The 14,779-nt window shown below is 37.9% G+C and overlaps 1 protein-coding gene across 1 annotated transcript in view; it reads right to left on the reverse strand.

The window, feature by feature from the left end:
* LOC104619839 (DENN domain-containing protein 1B-like) overlaps positions 1–14,779 on the reverse strand; it is a gene marked incomplete at its 5' end in the record, with an annotated part of 81,809 nt that overhangs the window by 18,921 nt on the left and 48,109 nt on the right. Inside the window, one exon of the mRNA XM_010285865.1 lies at positions 6,039–6,088. Within this exon, the coding sequence (XP_010284167.1) occupies positions 6,039–6,088 (50 nt within the window). The remainder of the gene's footprint in view (positions 1–6,038; positions 6,089–14,779) is intronic.

Genomic DNA, 14,779 nt, shown 5'->3' on the forward strand with positions numbered 1-14,779 from the left:
AATGCCATCTCACCACCTCCAACTCAACGTCTTCCCTTTGCTTCTTTAAGAGAGATAACTCCATGTTTCGACAGTCAGTGTAAAAGTGGCCCAGCTTGAAAACTGCTTCCCACAGAGTTTAGAAGGAGATGTAAGCAGCATGTTACAGATTTTTGAAGTAAGAAAAACTCCAAGGCTAAAACTGAGTCTCCACAAAGAACTATTTGGTTCCATTTGCTTCACAGGAACAGCTAACAGAAGCCTGTGACCATCCATCTGGACCACATTTTCTGATCAGAGTTTAAAATACTGAATTAATTCTGGGTTTCTAAATTGAAAACTCCACTTAAGATCTGGGGCCAGCAAGGATGCCTGGTTTTTTACTCCTCTTCAGCAGAATTAAAACTGACTATGTGTAAGCCTTACAGAAACAAACAGATGATGATTAGGGATTTCTGTATATCAATAGGTATCCACAATGTATAAAGCAGACACATAAAACATTCCAAAAAGTGCTAGCACTACTTTTAGGATATATACTGCATGTACCATCATGTGGACAAATGTTGGCCATGTGACTTGGGGCTCGTGCCTCTCTGCTTCACTGCAGCACATTCAGGTTGTTCAGAAGTCTCACCTTCAGAGGCAGGGAGCAGCTCCCGGCACCGCTACCGAACCACAGCAGTGATGCCCCTCAAGCTTTCCTCAACATGAAAATCAACACAGTTAAAATGCAATTATTACGTACCAGAATTCCCGACACCAAATGTTATCTAGACTTTCTATCAGAGAGCAGGATCAACTAGCTGAGCTTCGAAAAGTGTTCTGCAAAACGCTGGTCTGGTCAGCTATGTGAAGAGAGCGTGATCTACTCACTTGTGCAGAGAGAGCAGGCACAAATCATGCCCGAGCACCGCTGACCTTCTCCTCACTCATTCCTCTGCCTTGCTTTTGACTGACTTTCAGCTCCTGCCCTGCATGCTTACATTTAATCTTAGTCTAACAATAATAAATCACTAACAGCAAAGAATGTGTGTAAATACTTATTAACCCTGCAGTCTACAATGGGGTCTTTCAAGGTTATTACAGTTCACTATAGGAATAAACGTAGTTTTTAAAATTTTCTAAGCACATATCTACACAATGCAGAAAAGGCTCTTTGGTACCCATGGAGTAGGTAAAGAGTCATTTTAAAGATTCTTGTTTACACTACAGCTATTGTTCAGGCTTCATTTTAAGGCCACCTTGAGAGAGCTGATTAGGGCGGGAATTAAGTATCATCTTGGAATGAAAAACAGCATGTGTAATCACTACATTTATCCCTTGGTCTCAAAAAGAATTGCTGCTCTTCCAAATTAATCTGTTTAGGACATAGAAGATGTTTTAAATAATCTTTTTTTTCCAAGTTCAGGAATTTTTAAAGGGTTTTGAATTTTAGAGGTTTTTCACAGAGTTCATTTTTTCAATAAGTTTCCAAAAATGAAAGACTTTATGCATGGGAATCCAGATTTTGATGAGATATTCTTAAAAGAAAACAAAGTTACTGGTGTCACTAATTATAAGGTGTCATGTACACGTACTTGACCGATGCAGCTACAGTACACACTTCTGATTAAAGCTTCAGCAGCTGCTAACTAAACTGGAAAATTTCAAACGTATTTCGCCTCCCAATCTGATGCTGAAAAGCAAACCCCACCAGTCATTCACTCTAATTCTCCCCAGATCAGAGAAGAGATTAGAAACCGTTTCAAGCGGGAACTTGAAAACCAGATGTTAAGGTAGTAGTACAAGCTGATGGAGAGACTGGGTAACCCTGGGTTGGGCTGGCTCCTTCAACTAATTGCCATCCCCAAGTCTAAGCTTCAGCGACTATTTTCTCCACTTCCCGGCCCACTGCATGACTCCACAGCTCAGGCTCACCGTGTGGAGGGCTCCCCTGCTCCAACTCAGCTGTCTGACTTGAGCTCTGCTTCCCAGAAACCCCAAGCCCTTACACATCAGAAAGAAAACCAGGAAGAAAACGGCAGAAGATATGAAAATGTACAAAGCTACCATCAAATAAGGAAAGTCCCACAAATAAAACGCATAGTTAGCTTGTAATTGGGGTTATGTTTTCAAAACAACAGCAGCATTAAAAGAAACCACGACTAGTTAAAAGGGTTTACTAAAGAGTATTGCTGGGTGTATTTAAGTTGCAACACAAGCCTGCTCTGTCCAGGGGCCCTGGGCACTGCACCCGGCCCAGGGTCTACCGGAGCACGTCGCACCTCTCCTCTCAGATGGGTCCACTCGAGCACACACATGGAAACCAAATAACCCACATTCAGAACAAATAGTTTCACTCTTCAGCAGTGCATAGTTGATGCTGCGATCTGTCCTTACAGAGACTTCTCTCTTACACATACATTTGATATTACATATGCACATATAACAGTACAATTTGATAAAGGATGGAAAGAACTCAATTGTGTAAAACTACTACTGCATGTTTGAGTTCACAACCCAACTTGCAAACTGACTGGAATGACTGAAGTGTACAGGAAATGCTATTGTTTGGTTATTTTCACCTGTACAGCTTGAAATGTGTTCTCAATTACTTACTTTTCATTCTCAACTATTTACTTTGAAGGCAAAACATTTTTTGGTAAGGTGTTTTACAATTGCCTTTCACAAGATCTGCAAATTCAGTATCTCCAGCCATTGTTTTGCACATGTCTTGATCATAGCTGTGTCTCTGCACACAGACTTAACAGAAACAGCATTAGCGAGGAAAAGGAAAGTGAAAGTGACATCACTCCTGCCATCATTAATCATTGACTCTAACAGATTATAAGTTGAACAAGAAACAAAGAAAGGAATTCTGCAACTGAGAAAAGGAAACTTATTCGTAAGTAGATACAAGCAAACTGTTATACAATTGTGCCATTTATTACACCTAAAATAATTTATTCACAAAAAAAGACCTAGGTTCTAGGGGCATATGCTCAAGAACTTCTATGACGCAATTTATTTCTTAACCCATTCAAAATAAAATGTAAGCCATAATAAGCAGTAACAAAATTATGTGCTTGCTTTCAATAAAAAAATTATATAAAACTCAAAGTTTAAGTCATGGTCTAAACATTACACCATTGTGCCTTTTTTGGCTTGACGTTCTGTTTAAATTTAACGGGAGTTACCTATAGATTTTTAATCACCTTCCATAGTATGTACTTTGATAGTTAGAATGAGTAGTATACAGCTATTTAAAACATCTGTATAAAAGATAAAGTAAGTATGCCTGGTGAGATGATGTAAGCAGCATCAAATAGGAAGAACCAAATCTGGATCTCTGTCTACAATCACTGTAGCACAGTGAATAAAACAAAATCAAGTACATGTTCTCAATTCATTCACTAATTAATACAGATGAGATGGAAGAAAATAGGTGACGGTCATCTTCCCACTGGGCTTTAACTTTCCTATTTCCATAATTTGAAGGACATAGATTTCCTACTTTAATAACTTTCATTTAGCTAGTTAACAGAAAAGACACTCCATTCCCTCCAACTCCGCTGTACAGCAGGAACCCAGAAGCAGTCTATGGAATGGAGTCTCATTTTTTTATTCTAGGTAACTTGATCAGCATCAGTGGAAGTTACCACTTTAGCACTGGTACTTTCTAGCTCTTACTAGGATCAGATATTGCTTGAAGTGGTTTACACATGTATAGTACACATAACACAGCTTGAGAAACTATGTTCTCTGAAGTACAGTATGCTCAATCAATGAAACAGATACTTTGTGTTTCACTTCAAAGTTTTCTGTACAGAAATTGTCATTAAAACTTCCCGTAAAATACTTGGAGGACTTAGATGTGTGGTCTATCATGATTGTCAATACATTAAAAAAACCTATATATATTAATAAGTAAATAAATTCAAACAAGTAAAAAGCACATTTACAGCTAAACAAAAACTAAAATACCTGTCACATCTTAAATGTTCATTGGAAAAAAGCCCTATAAAAAGGAGCTAGAGCAGTGTTTTTCACAATACTTTATCAGTCTAAATTTCAAAACAAAAAATAAAACTGAGACAGTAGAAACAACTGAACAGTTTTGTTTTAAAGAAGTGGTAATATATGTCTACATCATAGAAAATGTCTGAACTGAGCAGTAACTGGTACATAGACCGCACAGCCGGTAAGCTGTTAGCACAGGGAGCTTGCCAGCAACCAGTCGCCTGCTTTCCTGAATGAGCTTCCAGTGTTTCTGTCCTTTTCCCCACACGCAGCCCCTCCTCCTTGTCCGTGCTCTTTTCTACTCTCATGATGTCTCATCGCCTTTCGTTCTCCCACAAACCCCTACACTCAGCCCCCAGCTACACACGAAGCTGCGAGTGCGGTGGCCGATTTTAAAGATGCCATGGTACCTACCTCCCGAGCAGTCAGCAGGCCAGACCGAACACGGCGGTTTTGTTCCCCCGTCAGTCTATCTCAGCTTCCAAACACCTTTCCTTCCTCTGACCAACTGCCAATTTCTATGAAATTTGTAGAAATTTTGCACCTTTTGAGTGCAGTGCTTGACAGTTGAGTATGGGGCTAAGAGTCAAAAAGTGTATCTGGGAGAGGGGCACGGGAGGGTACTAAGAGACAAACAATAAACATGCCGTAACTTTTTCTTTTTTTTTCCTTGGTTTGTTCCCCCCCCCGCCGCTTTGGATACTCAGCTAAAGTACATACCTAGTTATGCTATAAATTCATGTATGCCCACAGTTTATTGATCAAGCTTATCCATCTCATAAAAGCAACCAAGTGTCTTCCAAATGGTTCAACAGAAATAGTTAACAGAAGACAAGATATTTGAAAATATTTCCTGCCACTGATTATCTTCTTGCCACTGGATGGCAGCAACAGAACCTCACCTTTTTCTGTTACCCTCAAATTTTATTTCCATTATTCATCTTCATTACCAATTTTAAGCAGAATTCTGTACCTATCTTAAGCACATTAAAGACTTTAACGCTTTAAGGCCAACACTGACAACCATATTAGTTAAGTCATTAAAACAGCTTACAAGACAGTGAGCTTAACCAATTCAAAACCCAAACAATTAAATTCAACTATGAAAGACTAAATGAACCTAGTTTACTTCAGGGAAGTTGTGTTTATGAAGATCTTTATTTTGCCAGGGTGTTTTCCTGCACAGCCTCTCTTCTTTCCTCTATACACACACCAACTTTTACACCACAGATAGAAGCTTCTTGCATCCAGTAAATGCTTCTCATCTCGGAGTCTCCATCTACAACTGATGCCAATGTTGTTCAGAAACCAGCTCAGCCTGCATGCTACCTGGCTTTATCTTTCATTAATTATGCAAATCAAGCTTCTAATTCAATCTTTGCTGATTTCGACAATACGAGTTTTCTAAACTGAGTGAGTACAATTGATTAAATTAATTACCATTAATCATTTTGACAAGCCTAAATAAATATTTTAATTAATAAAAATGTTTTATATGAATAAATTGAATGACAGGCAGCATTACATGGAAGCCACACTGTAACTGATACCAGAAAGGTAAAGGCTAATTAATTACAAATAATGGTCCTGATTCTTCTCCGAGAAAAATCAATTGCATATTCAGTTACTTCCACACAATTAAAGTCTTAATTTCTTTGCACTCAAGCAACATGTTTTCAGTACGGCTCGGTGAGTTTTTATATCCCGGTGCACCGTAACATTTTTTTTCTATGCTTGCCATTTGAAAAAGACTATGTTATATCCTTACATTAACACAGATGGTGTTTACAATTATGACGGACAAAACTGGGAGCCAGAACGTAGCTCTATCTTGAGAGAGACATCCGCAAAATTCTGTAAAGTTTGTATTTTGCTGTGATAATTTTCTACTAGTGATTTCATACTTACTTGAACACAAAGGACATGTTCTTCTCATCTGCAGGTGCAAGTTTAAGGAGTACAATATGTTTTCTTTTTCTTTAAATCTTTCCTTGCAATTATGCTAAATACAATTTTCTATGAAATATTTTTAAATAAACGATAACTGTAACACGTACCTTTCAATGTCAAAAGGAAAGCAGAACTTTGGAACGCTGTTCAGCACTTCCTGTAAATACAAGCAAAAGAAATAAAGTTAGGATTTTGAAACAGCTTTTATGTGTATTTGCTAGCAACTGCCCTACAGCTTGCTTTTAAAAAAAAAATTGAAAAATACTCATAACAAATAATAAATTCAAGGAATATATGATAGCAAAAAATACAGCACACGTTCCCGGACTGAAATAATTGATTATTAAAAAGGAATTAAGTTTGTGCTTTGGCAGATTGCAAAGACAATGCCATAGAAGCCCCAGGAGGGAAAGGCCTGGCCTGAAGGGTATTAACACCCTTCACATCCCCGCTGGGATTCCCTTCAACAAGGCCATATGGATTTTACAAGAAGCACCACACCATATGGGTAAGCCACGTCTGCTGCTACTTGTACCACAGACTAGCCACAGGGACTTCTGACAGATCCTGGCTCAAATACACAAATGTTGTTTCAATTAAAATGCAGGCAGAGAAAAGGGAATGAAGTTGGCAGCAGAATGAATTACAGAGAGGTATAACAACTCTATACATGCTCCATAGTCAAATGCTGGAAATGATGGAAATCGTCTGCTGGTCCAAAGGAGAAATTTATATGATTAACCCTTTGGGTTTCAAAAGCAAGCCTTGCTATTAAGAAAGGGAAGGGGGGTGAAATCCACCGGATCTACATTCGTACCGTAATACGAAAGGATAACGTCACTCTTTCATGCAGAATTTTATTTAAGAAGCTGTTTAGTGGCAAATAAAATGTGTTAATTAAAATATAAAAATGCTCTCAAACTAGTCAACATTTTTCTTTTAAGGGGGGGAAAAAAAAAAAGTGAATACCAGATCAGTTACCAGCAAATATTAAACAATGACCTTACAAGATCGCAGAAAGACGGGTTTTATTTCCTTGCTCCCAACTGGGAAAACAAACCCTCTGTGAAATGCTTCAGCTAAGAGGAGACAGTCAATGTCAACACAGTCGGCCAACACAGAAGAATTCCCTTTCTGTAGCAGACCAACATACACTGCTGTATGCACGAGCTATCCCACGAGGTGTGTGCTGTCAGAAAAACGCATATTGATTGCAAATTTCCAGAGCTGCATATGGGGGTTTAAGAACTTGATCTAAGATATTGGCACTCTCCAGCCCGAACTCTCCATCTACTGCATGATGAACAGTCAGCTCCCATTAGAGGAAATAATATATTTAAATTCCTACACACCACAATGACTATTTACTTCAAACATTTGCCTGGCTCAGTGGATAGTGTAAAACATGAAGAACTCATGCATGTTAATCAGCAAGGGACAAATAGTTCAGGAAAAAGATGACTCTGAATACACCATGCGTATGTTGCAACATTTTAAAGGTATATTATGTGCCCCAGTAAACCACCATACAGTACAAAATGGAAAAGTCAATTTTTCTAGAATTTGTAAGTCATACAAGAGAGTTCAAGAAAACTTTGGAACTTTTACTTTGTCAGCACAGATAAAGGAGGATATGAAAGCCACATGTTGTGTTTTGATAAAGGTTATTAACTTAATTATAAACGATAGAAGTACATATAATATTCTCCAAAAGAAACTGCTCAAGCACCATCCTGACTGCTCTGAGTGGCCACTGTGGAAGCGTGAGGAGCAAAATACAAACAGAGCAGGTAAACACTTTAATTTCTGTAAGCAGGAAACAAGGATACATGATGCTGGTAGTAGTAATAATAAACTCTAACAAAAGAAAGCAAGCAGAACAGGCTAATCAAAACTTTTAACTCCAAAATTTCCTAAACATTTCTGGATAGTCTCTCACTTCAGGCTCATAAAGCTTGTTTTTCCCCATTCCAAATAAACAGTATTTTATATTCTATTTAAATTCTCTTTCCAAATCTGCCCCTATTCTCACACTATAGAAGTCATTTTCTCCTTACTACCGAGGATTTTAATTGCTGCCTGGTGAGCTTAGCACCGACTCAGAACTGGGTATGGAAATGTGTTCATTTATGTTCCCCATTGTATTCTCTCAGAATAAATTATCACGCAAGAAAAAGAAAACAAAACCAAAAAAAAAAAAAACCAAAGGCATTAGCTCAATATTTTGACTAAACAACCTGAAAATGCTGGGTATGTTTTGCAGCGTTTTCAGGCTGAGGTGCAGGACAGGCTTTGGGCCCCCCCAGCCAGCACCCGCGCACGCAACTTCTGCAGAGCAGCCGCAGCTCGCTTCCCAACTGGCAGGAGCATCCCTCAGGGGACAAGTCTTTAAACCTCCGCACTCTTTAAAATTCAACCAGCCAGCAGGTCTATAGACTGGTGTATAAACAGTATAGACAAAAAAAAAAAAAAAAATCCTCTCTCAGCTTATGTCAGTGACAAAGCAGCTCAGCAGTTGACTGCTGCTCCCCTGACAGCGTAAGCCGGGTTTACACAGATCAATCGATGGAAGTCCTACCTACCTTCCAGGGCTCAGTTTTCTCCCTTAATTACAGGTGCTATTCAGAGTTTTAAAATGGAAGAAAACAAGATGCCCCCAAGATGCTCTTAGACAAATTTAAAATGCAAATGACATTATTTACACATTCGCATACCCAGTCGCTATTCATGTACAATCACGGTTGATACTTTCAGTAACCTCTCTATCGAATAAAATTTGAGCTCGGTCTCTTAACGGGTCCTCATTTTCAAGGATCCATAACTCAGCCAGGACTTCCTCGAGTCAACTTCTCAGAAGAAGAATGAAGTGTTTATTGTCTTTTGTTTTCATAGAAGTATGTGTTTATGTCTGAAGACAAAAGGTTGTAGAAGTCTTCAGAAAGCAAAATATCCTTGATTCGCATGTCCCATGATTATTTCCTCCTCTAGTTCTCACAGTATTAGTGCTTTCAGAGATGGTCACTGTGTCATAAAGGAAAGAAATTGTATACAAAGGAAAAGGGTAAGGATGATGTAAAAAAAAAAAAAAGTAAAATATTATCTATTTGCTTTCGAACACCAAATAAACACCTACAGTTGCATACACTATTGAGTTTAATTGCCAAGTTAAAGGATAACTATCTCATTCCTTATACAAGCTCCAAGAGAAAGAATAAAATCATAAAATTAATGCCATGTAAACTACAGCATGCTGCTTACCTTGCAAAAAGATTAAACAAAAATGGAAATGGTATTTAAGAAAATATTTCCTTTATGCCTACAGCACAGCAGCAGAAACTTGCACTCTCACAGGCTCATGGTCCAGTGGTTTTATTAATTCACTTTCACCAATTGCACTACACAACTCCAGCCTGGTCATGCTCACTGGCTCTACATTGAGATGATATTACAGAAGCCTAAAAAGTAAAAATTATTTAGAGTTTCTTGCTTATTTTGATGCCCATACAGCTAATTCCGTGTATCATCATTTTATAAAGCAATGTAAAAGGTGATAGAAGATGCTTCTGAACTCATACATGCCAGTTTTCTGGAGAAAGCTCCTTGTAACTCACCATCTTGCCATTAAGTGAAATTACTGTTAGTCGTTTTGGTTAGATTCAAGATACACACCATATTCCTTACTAACTATAAAAGATAGGTGTTTGGTTTTTTTAATATCACAGTCAATTGATACAAGCGTATGAAACCTTCACAGCTGTTCAGCATACACTGTAGTGCAGAGTGATGTGGGAGGACACTCATTCCGTTATTCTACTTGAACAAGACACAACGGAATCTCACTATAGCTGGAAGAAGGTACAGGAGCTGCTTCTATGGGAAAATTGCACCACATTTGGTATGTATTACAGAATTAGTTTATTAATATATGTCTACACAGGTATGAGTGGGTTTTTTCACTTTAACTTATACATTTCAACCAGTTACCTTTTTCTATGTAGATGAGGCCTGATCACTCGATGAATTGACAGAAATTAAGTTCATCACTTACACTACTGAAATAATTAAGTGTTGAAGCTTAATATGATTAATTTCTGAGGTTAGAAGGATGTAGGAACTATTCACCCCAGCATTTTTTTTCTTATTATAACATATTCTGCAGTTTGCATTTAAGTGGGGAGGGAAAAGAACCTGATTTTTTCCAAGTACATTCCTGTGAAAGGATTGAAAATCTTCCCTGATCGAAGTATTTTAAGGTATCCAGAATGCTCAACCACTTCATAAACAGCAGTTTAGACACTGTTTTTCAAAAGACAGTCCTGTTACCTTCCAACTATTTCTGTTTTTATCTGTAGCATAAGACTGTTCCTCAAGCAAGCAGGTGGGTTCTCCCCCAGATCCATTCCAATATGGAAGGAGCATCCCTGGAGAAGAAAGGGAACAGCCTCACACAGACCCAGTCACACCATGTCCATTCCGGAGACACGTCAGGATACCCAGGGAAGAAATGGCCTAAATAATATAGTAACCAAAATAATCTGAATTACATAATCCAGACCAGGTTACCAGAATCATCCATATAAACTAGTGTTCAAATAACTACCTATTCTCATCTATTAATTCTGTTTTAAGGCAAAATTCATCCAAAGAAATATCAATTATAGGAGCACAAAGAAATGGTCATCCACTTAGTTGTCCTCTCTTCTTCACTCTTAACCAAACTTGCTCTCTCATCTTTCCTCAAAAGGAACTCTATCTCACCATTCCTTACCATAGTTTTCTGTCACCCTGTGCCAGTCCAAACATACAAACAAAAGATCTACTTGAGATTTAAGACTGTCATGACAGGTATTTCTGACTCAAACCAGTGACTTCAGTGGGAATATTTAAATGATTAAAGTTCAGCACAGATTTAGGTTCATTCTTAAATCAAAGCCAGGCTGCTTAGCATCTTGCAGCGTTGAGCCCTTCATCCTTATGGCTCCACGAAGGTGAAATTCTAATGCTGCCACATAAAACAGCCGATGAAAAGGTAAGCTCTGTCCTCACCGCTGACTTTTCCTTTACCTTCCTCTGAAGCCGTGCACACCCACAGCAGGGTCCCATGCAAAGCCAGCAGCAGTAGTTACATTTCAAAGGCTTAGGTCTTACCTCTGCTAAAAATCTCATCAGAAAATTGTAGCTACAGTAAAGAAAGGCCCAAATGGTTTGAATAATAAAAAATTTTACACTTAGATTACATTCATGGAAATCCAAAGGTCTAAAGTATAGAAGTCATTATCAAGCCTCCATAACTGTTTTTAACCTCTACATGCCTCTCTCCAAAATGCATCATTCAGTGATTATGTAGTAGTTCTTTAGGGTAAAAAAAAAAAAAAAGAAAAAAATTATCAGCTGCTTTCTGAACACTCAAAGCAAAGAGGAATACAGAAATTAAATGCAAATGGTTTAGGGTGGAGATGCAAAGGTCTCTTAAGAAATAAATTAATTAAAATGTACCTTAAGGTTACAGAATTTCATTGTTGAAAAAATGAACCACTAAGTTACATCATTTATTTTTTTGATTTTTTTTAAACCTTTTTTAAAAGTCAGAAGTCTCCAGTTTCAAATATTTTAGCTATAATTTCCATATTTGTTAAATAAAGTGTACATATAATTCAGAATTTTCAGGAGTTCAAGGCTACTTGTGAAGAAGAGACTGCAAAGCAGAAGTGTACAGCTATGCGACTCTAACAAACTCTCTGCAACACAAGCAACACCCTTCTCCAACCTTTTTTCCAGACTTAGCAACGAGTCCTACTCTGTACACTGGAAAGAAACACAATCAGTAGTTAACTTTCTGCGTTTTCACTTTCGGATATTTCAAATATTCCTCTAGGTCTAAAGGCAAATTACAAAGAAGTCTCTGAAATTGTTTCAGAGAAATACCAACATTTAATAGCAATTACTAATTGGGTTGCTAGTTCTATTTATGGGGTAGGCCCATGAAAGTCACGTGCACACAGCACCATTTCATTTGCAGCGTAACACCACAGGAATGCAGTCATGACGTGAAATGGTGCTGGTAACACAACTGTGTGACACAGGAGTTTCAGTGCTGCGTGGGTGGCAAAACACAGACCCATATATATGCCTTCTAAGATCTACCTGTTGCAATACTTCTATTCCCAGAAGATAAAAAAGAAAATTTGTGCAATCACAGCTCCCTCAAAATAGACCTGCTCTTTTCGTCTCACTATTTTCAGAGTAGCTTGTGGATAGTATTGTGCTTTCTGACACCTAATTCTATCCCGATCCAGATGACACGTAAGAGATCGCACATGCCTGACAAACATCTAAAGGGACCATGTAGCAGAAGTTGTCACTAACAGATTCAAGAAAGATTAAAACTCCGCTAAGCCGAGCTATGTGTACATTCTTACAAGTATAGATTGTTTTGACCCACCGAACACAAATTCTACTCCACTGCTTTTCATCTTTGTTTAGTTGGTTCACACATAAAATACAGCTGGAGAGGTCCTACAGCCTATGACAGACAGTCAGAATAATCAGGTTGCTCATAACACCAAGCCTCTTAGAAGATGACTTGCTCTCTAAAAAGTGTCATGTTTTCATCTTTCTAAAGCTTATTCAGAGAAATATTTGTTGTCTAAAATGAGTTAGGAGCCGAATACCTGCAAATGAGAAGGAGATTGCTTACAGAACTCCAATCAGAGTTAATTTCTCTTGTTCCTGCTCCCTATCTCTTCTCCGCTTGTCCACATCTCAGTTACATGCCTCCGGGGAGGATGGAAGGAAGAAAAGATTGGTTCACCTACCTGCTCCTGCCAGACAGGCAGCTGAAGATTTTTGGTAGCTTATCCTACCTGCTCTGTGCTCTACAGAGCAATAAGGGCACAGTTAAATCATGAAGATGGGCGAGGCAGCAGGACAGAAAGACTCCAGACAACAAAGTAATATGAAGATCTTGAGATCTTAGAGAAGCAAAATCACATAAACAAGTAGCTATCATAGAGGTGGCAGTGGAGACCTGAAGGTCAGCTGCATCTGCTACTAAACTTAGAGACGATTGTTGCAACATCACTTTAGAACTAACAGTACGTTTAAATACAGACAAAAATAAATGAAAGAAAATTAATGACTGGAACAGTGACATGACCAGGGTGCAGTACACATCAACTGGAGGCACACTACAGGATGCTCTTGCCCTGTACAGCAGACTAAGGCTGATGTCCCAGGCCATATGCGTAAGTCTACTGCTTTTAGAGCATCTTTCAAAGGCACCTTACAAGTAGAGAAGAACAAATGTAGTAATTAAGCCTGAGTACTTTAAAAGTGTTAATCTCACTATCCTCCAAGACTGAAGAGTAAGGCTTCCTAAACAACCACAGAGTAAGGGTAAAAATCTCTGAATTTTTAAAACGTTATAAAATGTTGGGAGTCTCTATTTGTCTAATTGTTCCTGAATCTCATCATGTAACCAGTTCAAAATAAAGCATATTTCAGCCACAGTTGTGTCCAGCATTGCATACAGGGATCCAAAGTTCACTTCAAAATAACAAGCGTAGTTACAAATAGCATAATAGTTAAAACAACATGAAGTTCAGCACAGGTTAATTTACCTGCTTAAAAAAAACCCACAATTTTCCTGGAACTCATAATAAAAACCATAAAAATTGACAACGCTCTTCATCCCAAAGAAAGTTTCCATTAGAATAAGCATAGATTGAAATGTTACTATCTACCCCTATTACTGGCAAGGCAAACAAAAAGAGGAGAAATAATACTTCGCCATACAGCTTTAGCAAGCATAAATATCCCATGCACCAATAGTTTCCCCTTACTTCCCTGACTCATGTCAGGGAGACCATTATTCCCTTGGCAATACCAGAGAGCTGGGAAAAACAGGAAGTATGCTCTTCCGTCTCCACTCTTGAGATTACTAGGTGGGCAATATTTAACTTTTAAGGTAGTAGAGTATTTATTATCTTTAAGAAAGTTCATTTCATTTTGTACAAAAAAAGACACCAGATTATCACATACAATTTTCTATCATCACGCAGTAGGGAAAAAGTGACTTTTTATTAATATACATTTTCAATAACAGCATCTCTACATTACCTGGAAACTCAACAGAGAAACTGTCTTAAATTAGAGGTAAGGTAGACATCACTTTCAAAAGCCAAATATGTGAGTCTTTGAAGGCCAGGTTAAAATCCACGTGTCATCCTGCATAGATAAGAGGGCAGCAATATTTGTTTCACTTAAGACATCTTAAGATTTCCCATTGCTTACAACACCAGTTAAGGTGCATCTTTGGCAGCAACACTGAGAACCTCTTGCACATCCTGTTCAGCTGCTGTTTCTCCAGTGGTGAAAAAATAACCACTGTAAAATAAAGCATATATTAAAAATGGTTCTTATTTACTTGTTTTACCTGTTTGTTTTTTCGTTCCACCTTGGAATACTCTGATAGCCCAGGACAGAAAGGAGCGCATTTGCAACATACCCAATTCCACCTATTCAATATATTACTTTAAAGTGAAGTTTGCAGTCTCAGAAATATCCTCAAAACAGTATCAAGGAATATGAGGAGTAGAGTGTAGTTAACACTCAGGTTAAAAAGCTCCTATTTGCAAGATTTTCTTCTCGATCATCAAAGAAAGAAATTTTTAAAAGGCAAATTAATGATAAAAGTATACTACAAATAATAAATAGATGCATTTCCATAAAAATAAAATATACTGAAAAAAGTAATAAAATTTCAAGCATGACAAACTCTATTTTTGATGACACTTGATACATTCCAGATTCATTTCAACTCCAAGCATATTTTCTTCCAAATATTTTT

Source organism: Phaethon lepturus, unplaced genomic scaffold (genome assembly GCF_000687285.1).
Source record: "Phaethon lepturus isolate BGI_N335 unplaced genomic scaffold, ASM68728v1 scaffold12824, whole genome shotgun sequence".
NCBI classification, from domain to species: domain Eukaryota; kingdom Metazoa; phylum Chordata; class Aves; order Phaethontiformes; family Phaethontidae; genus Phaethon; species Phaethon lepturus.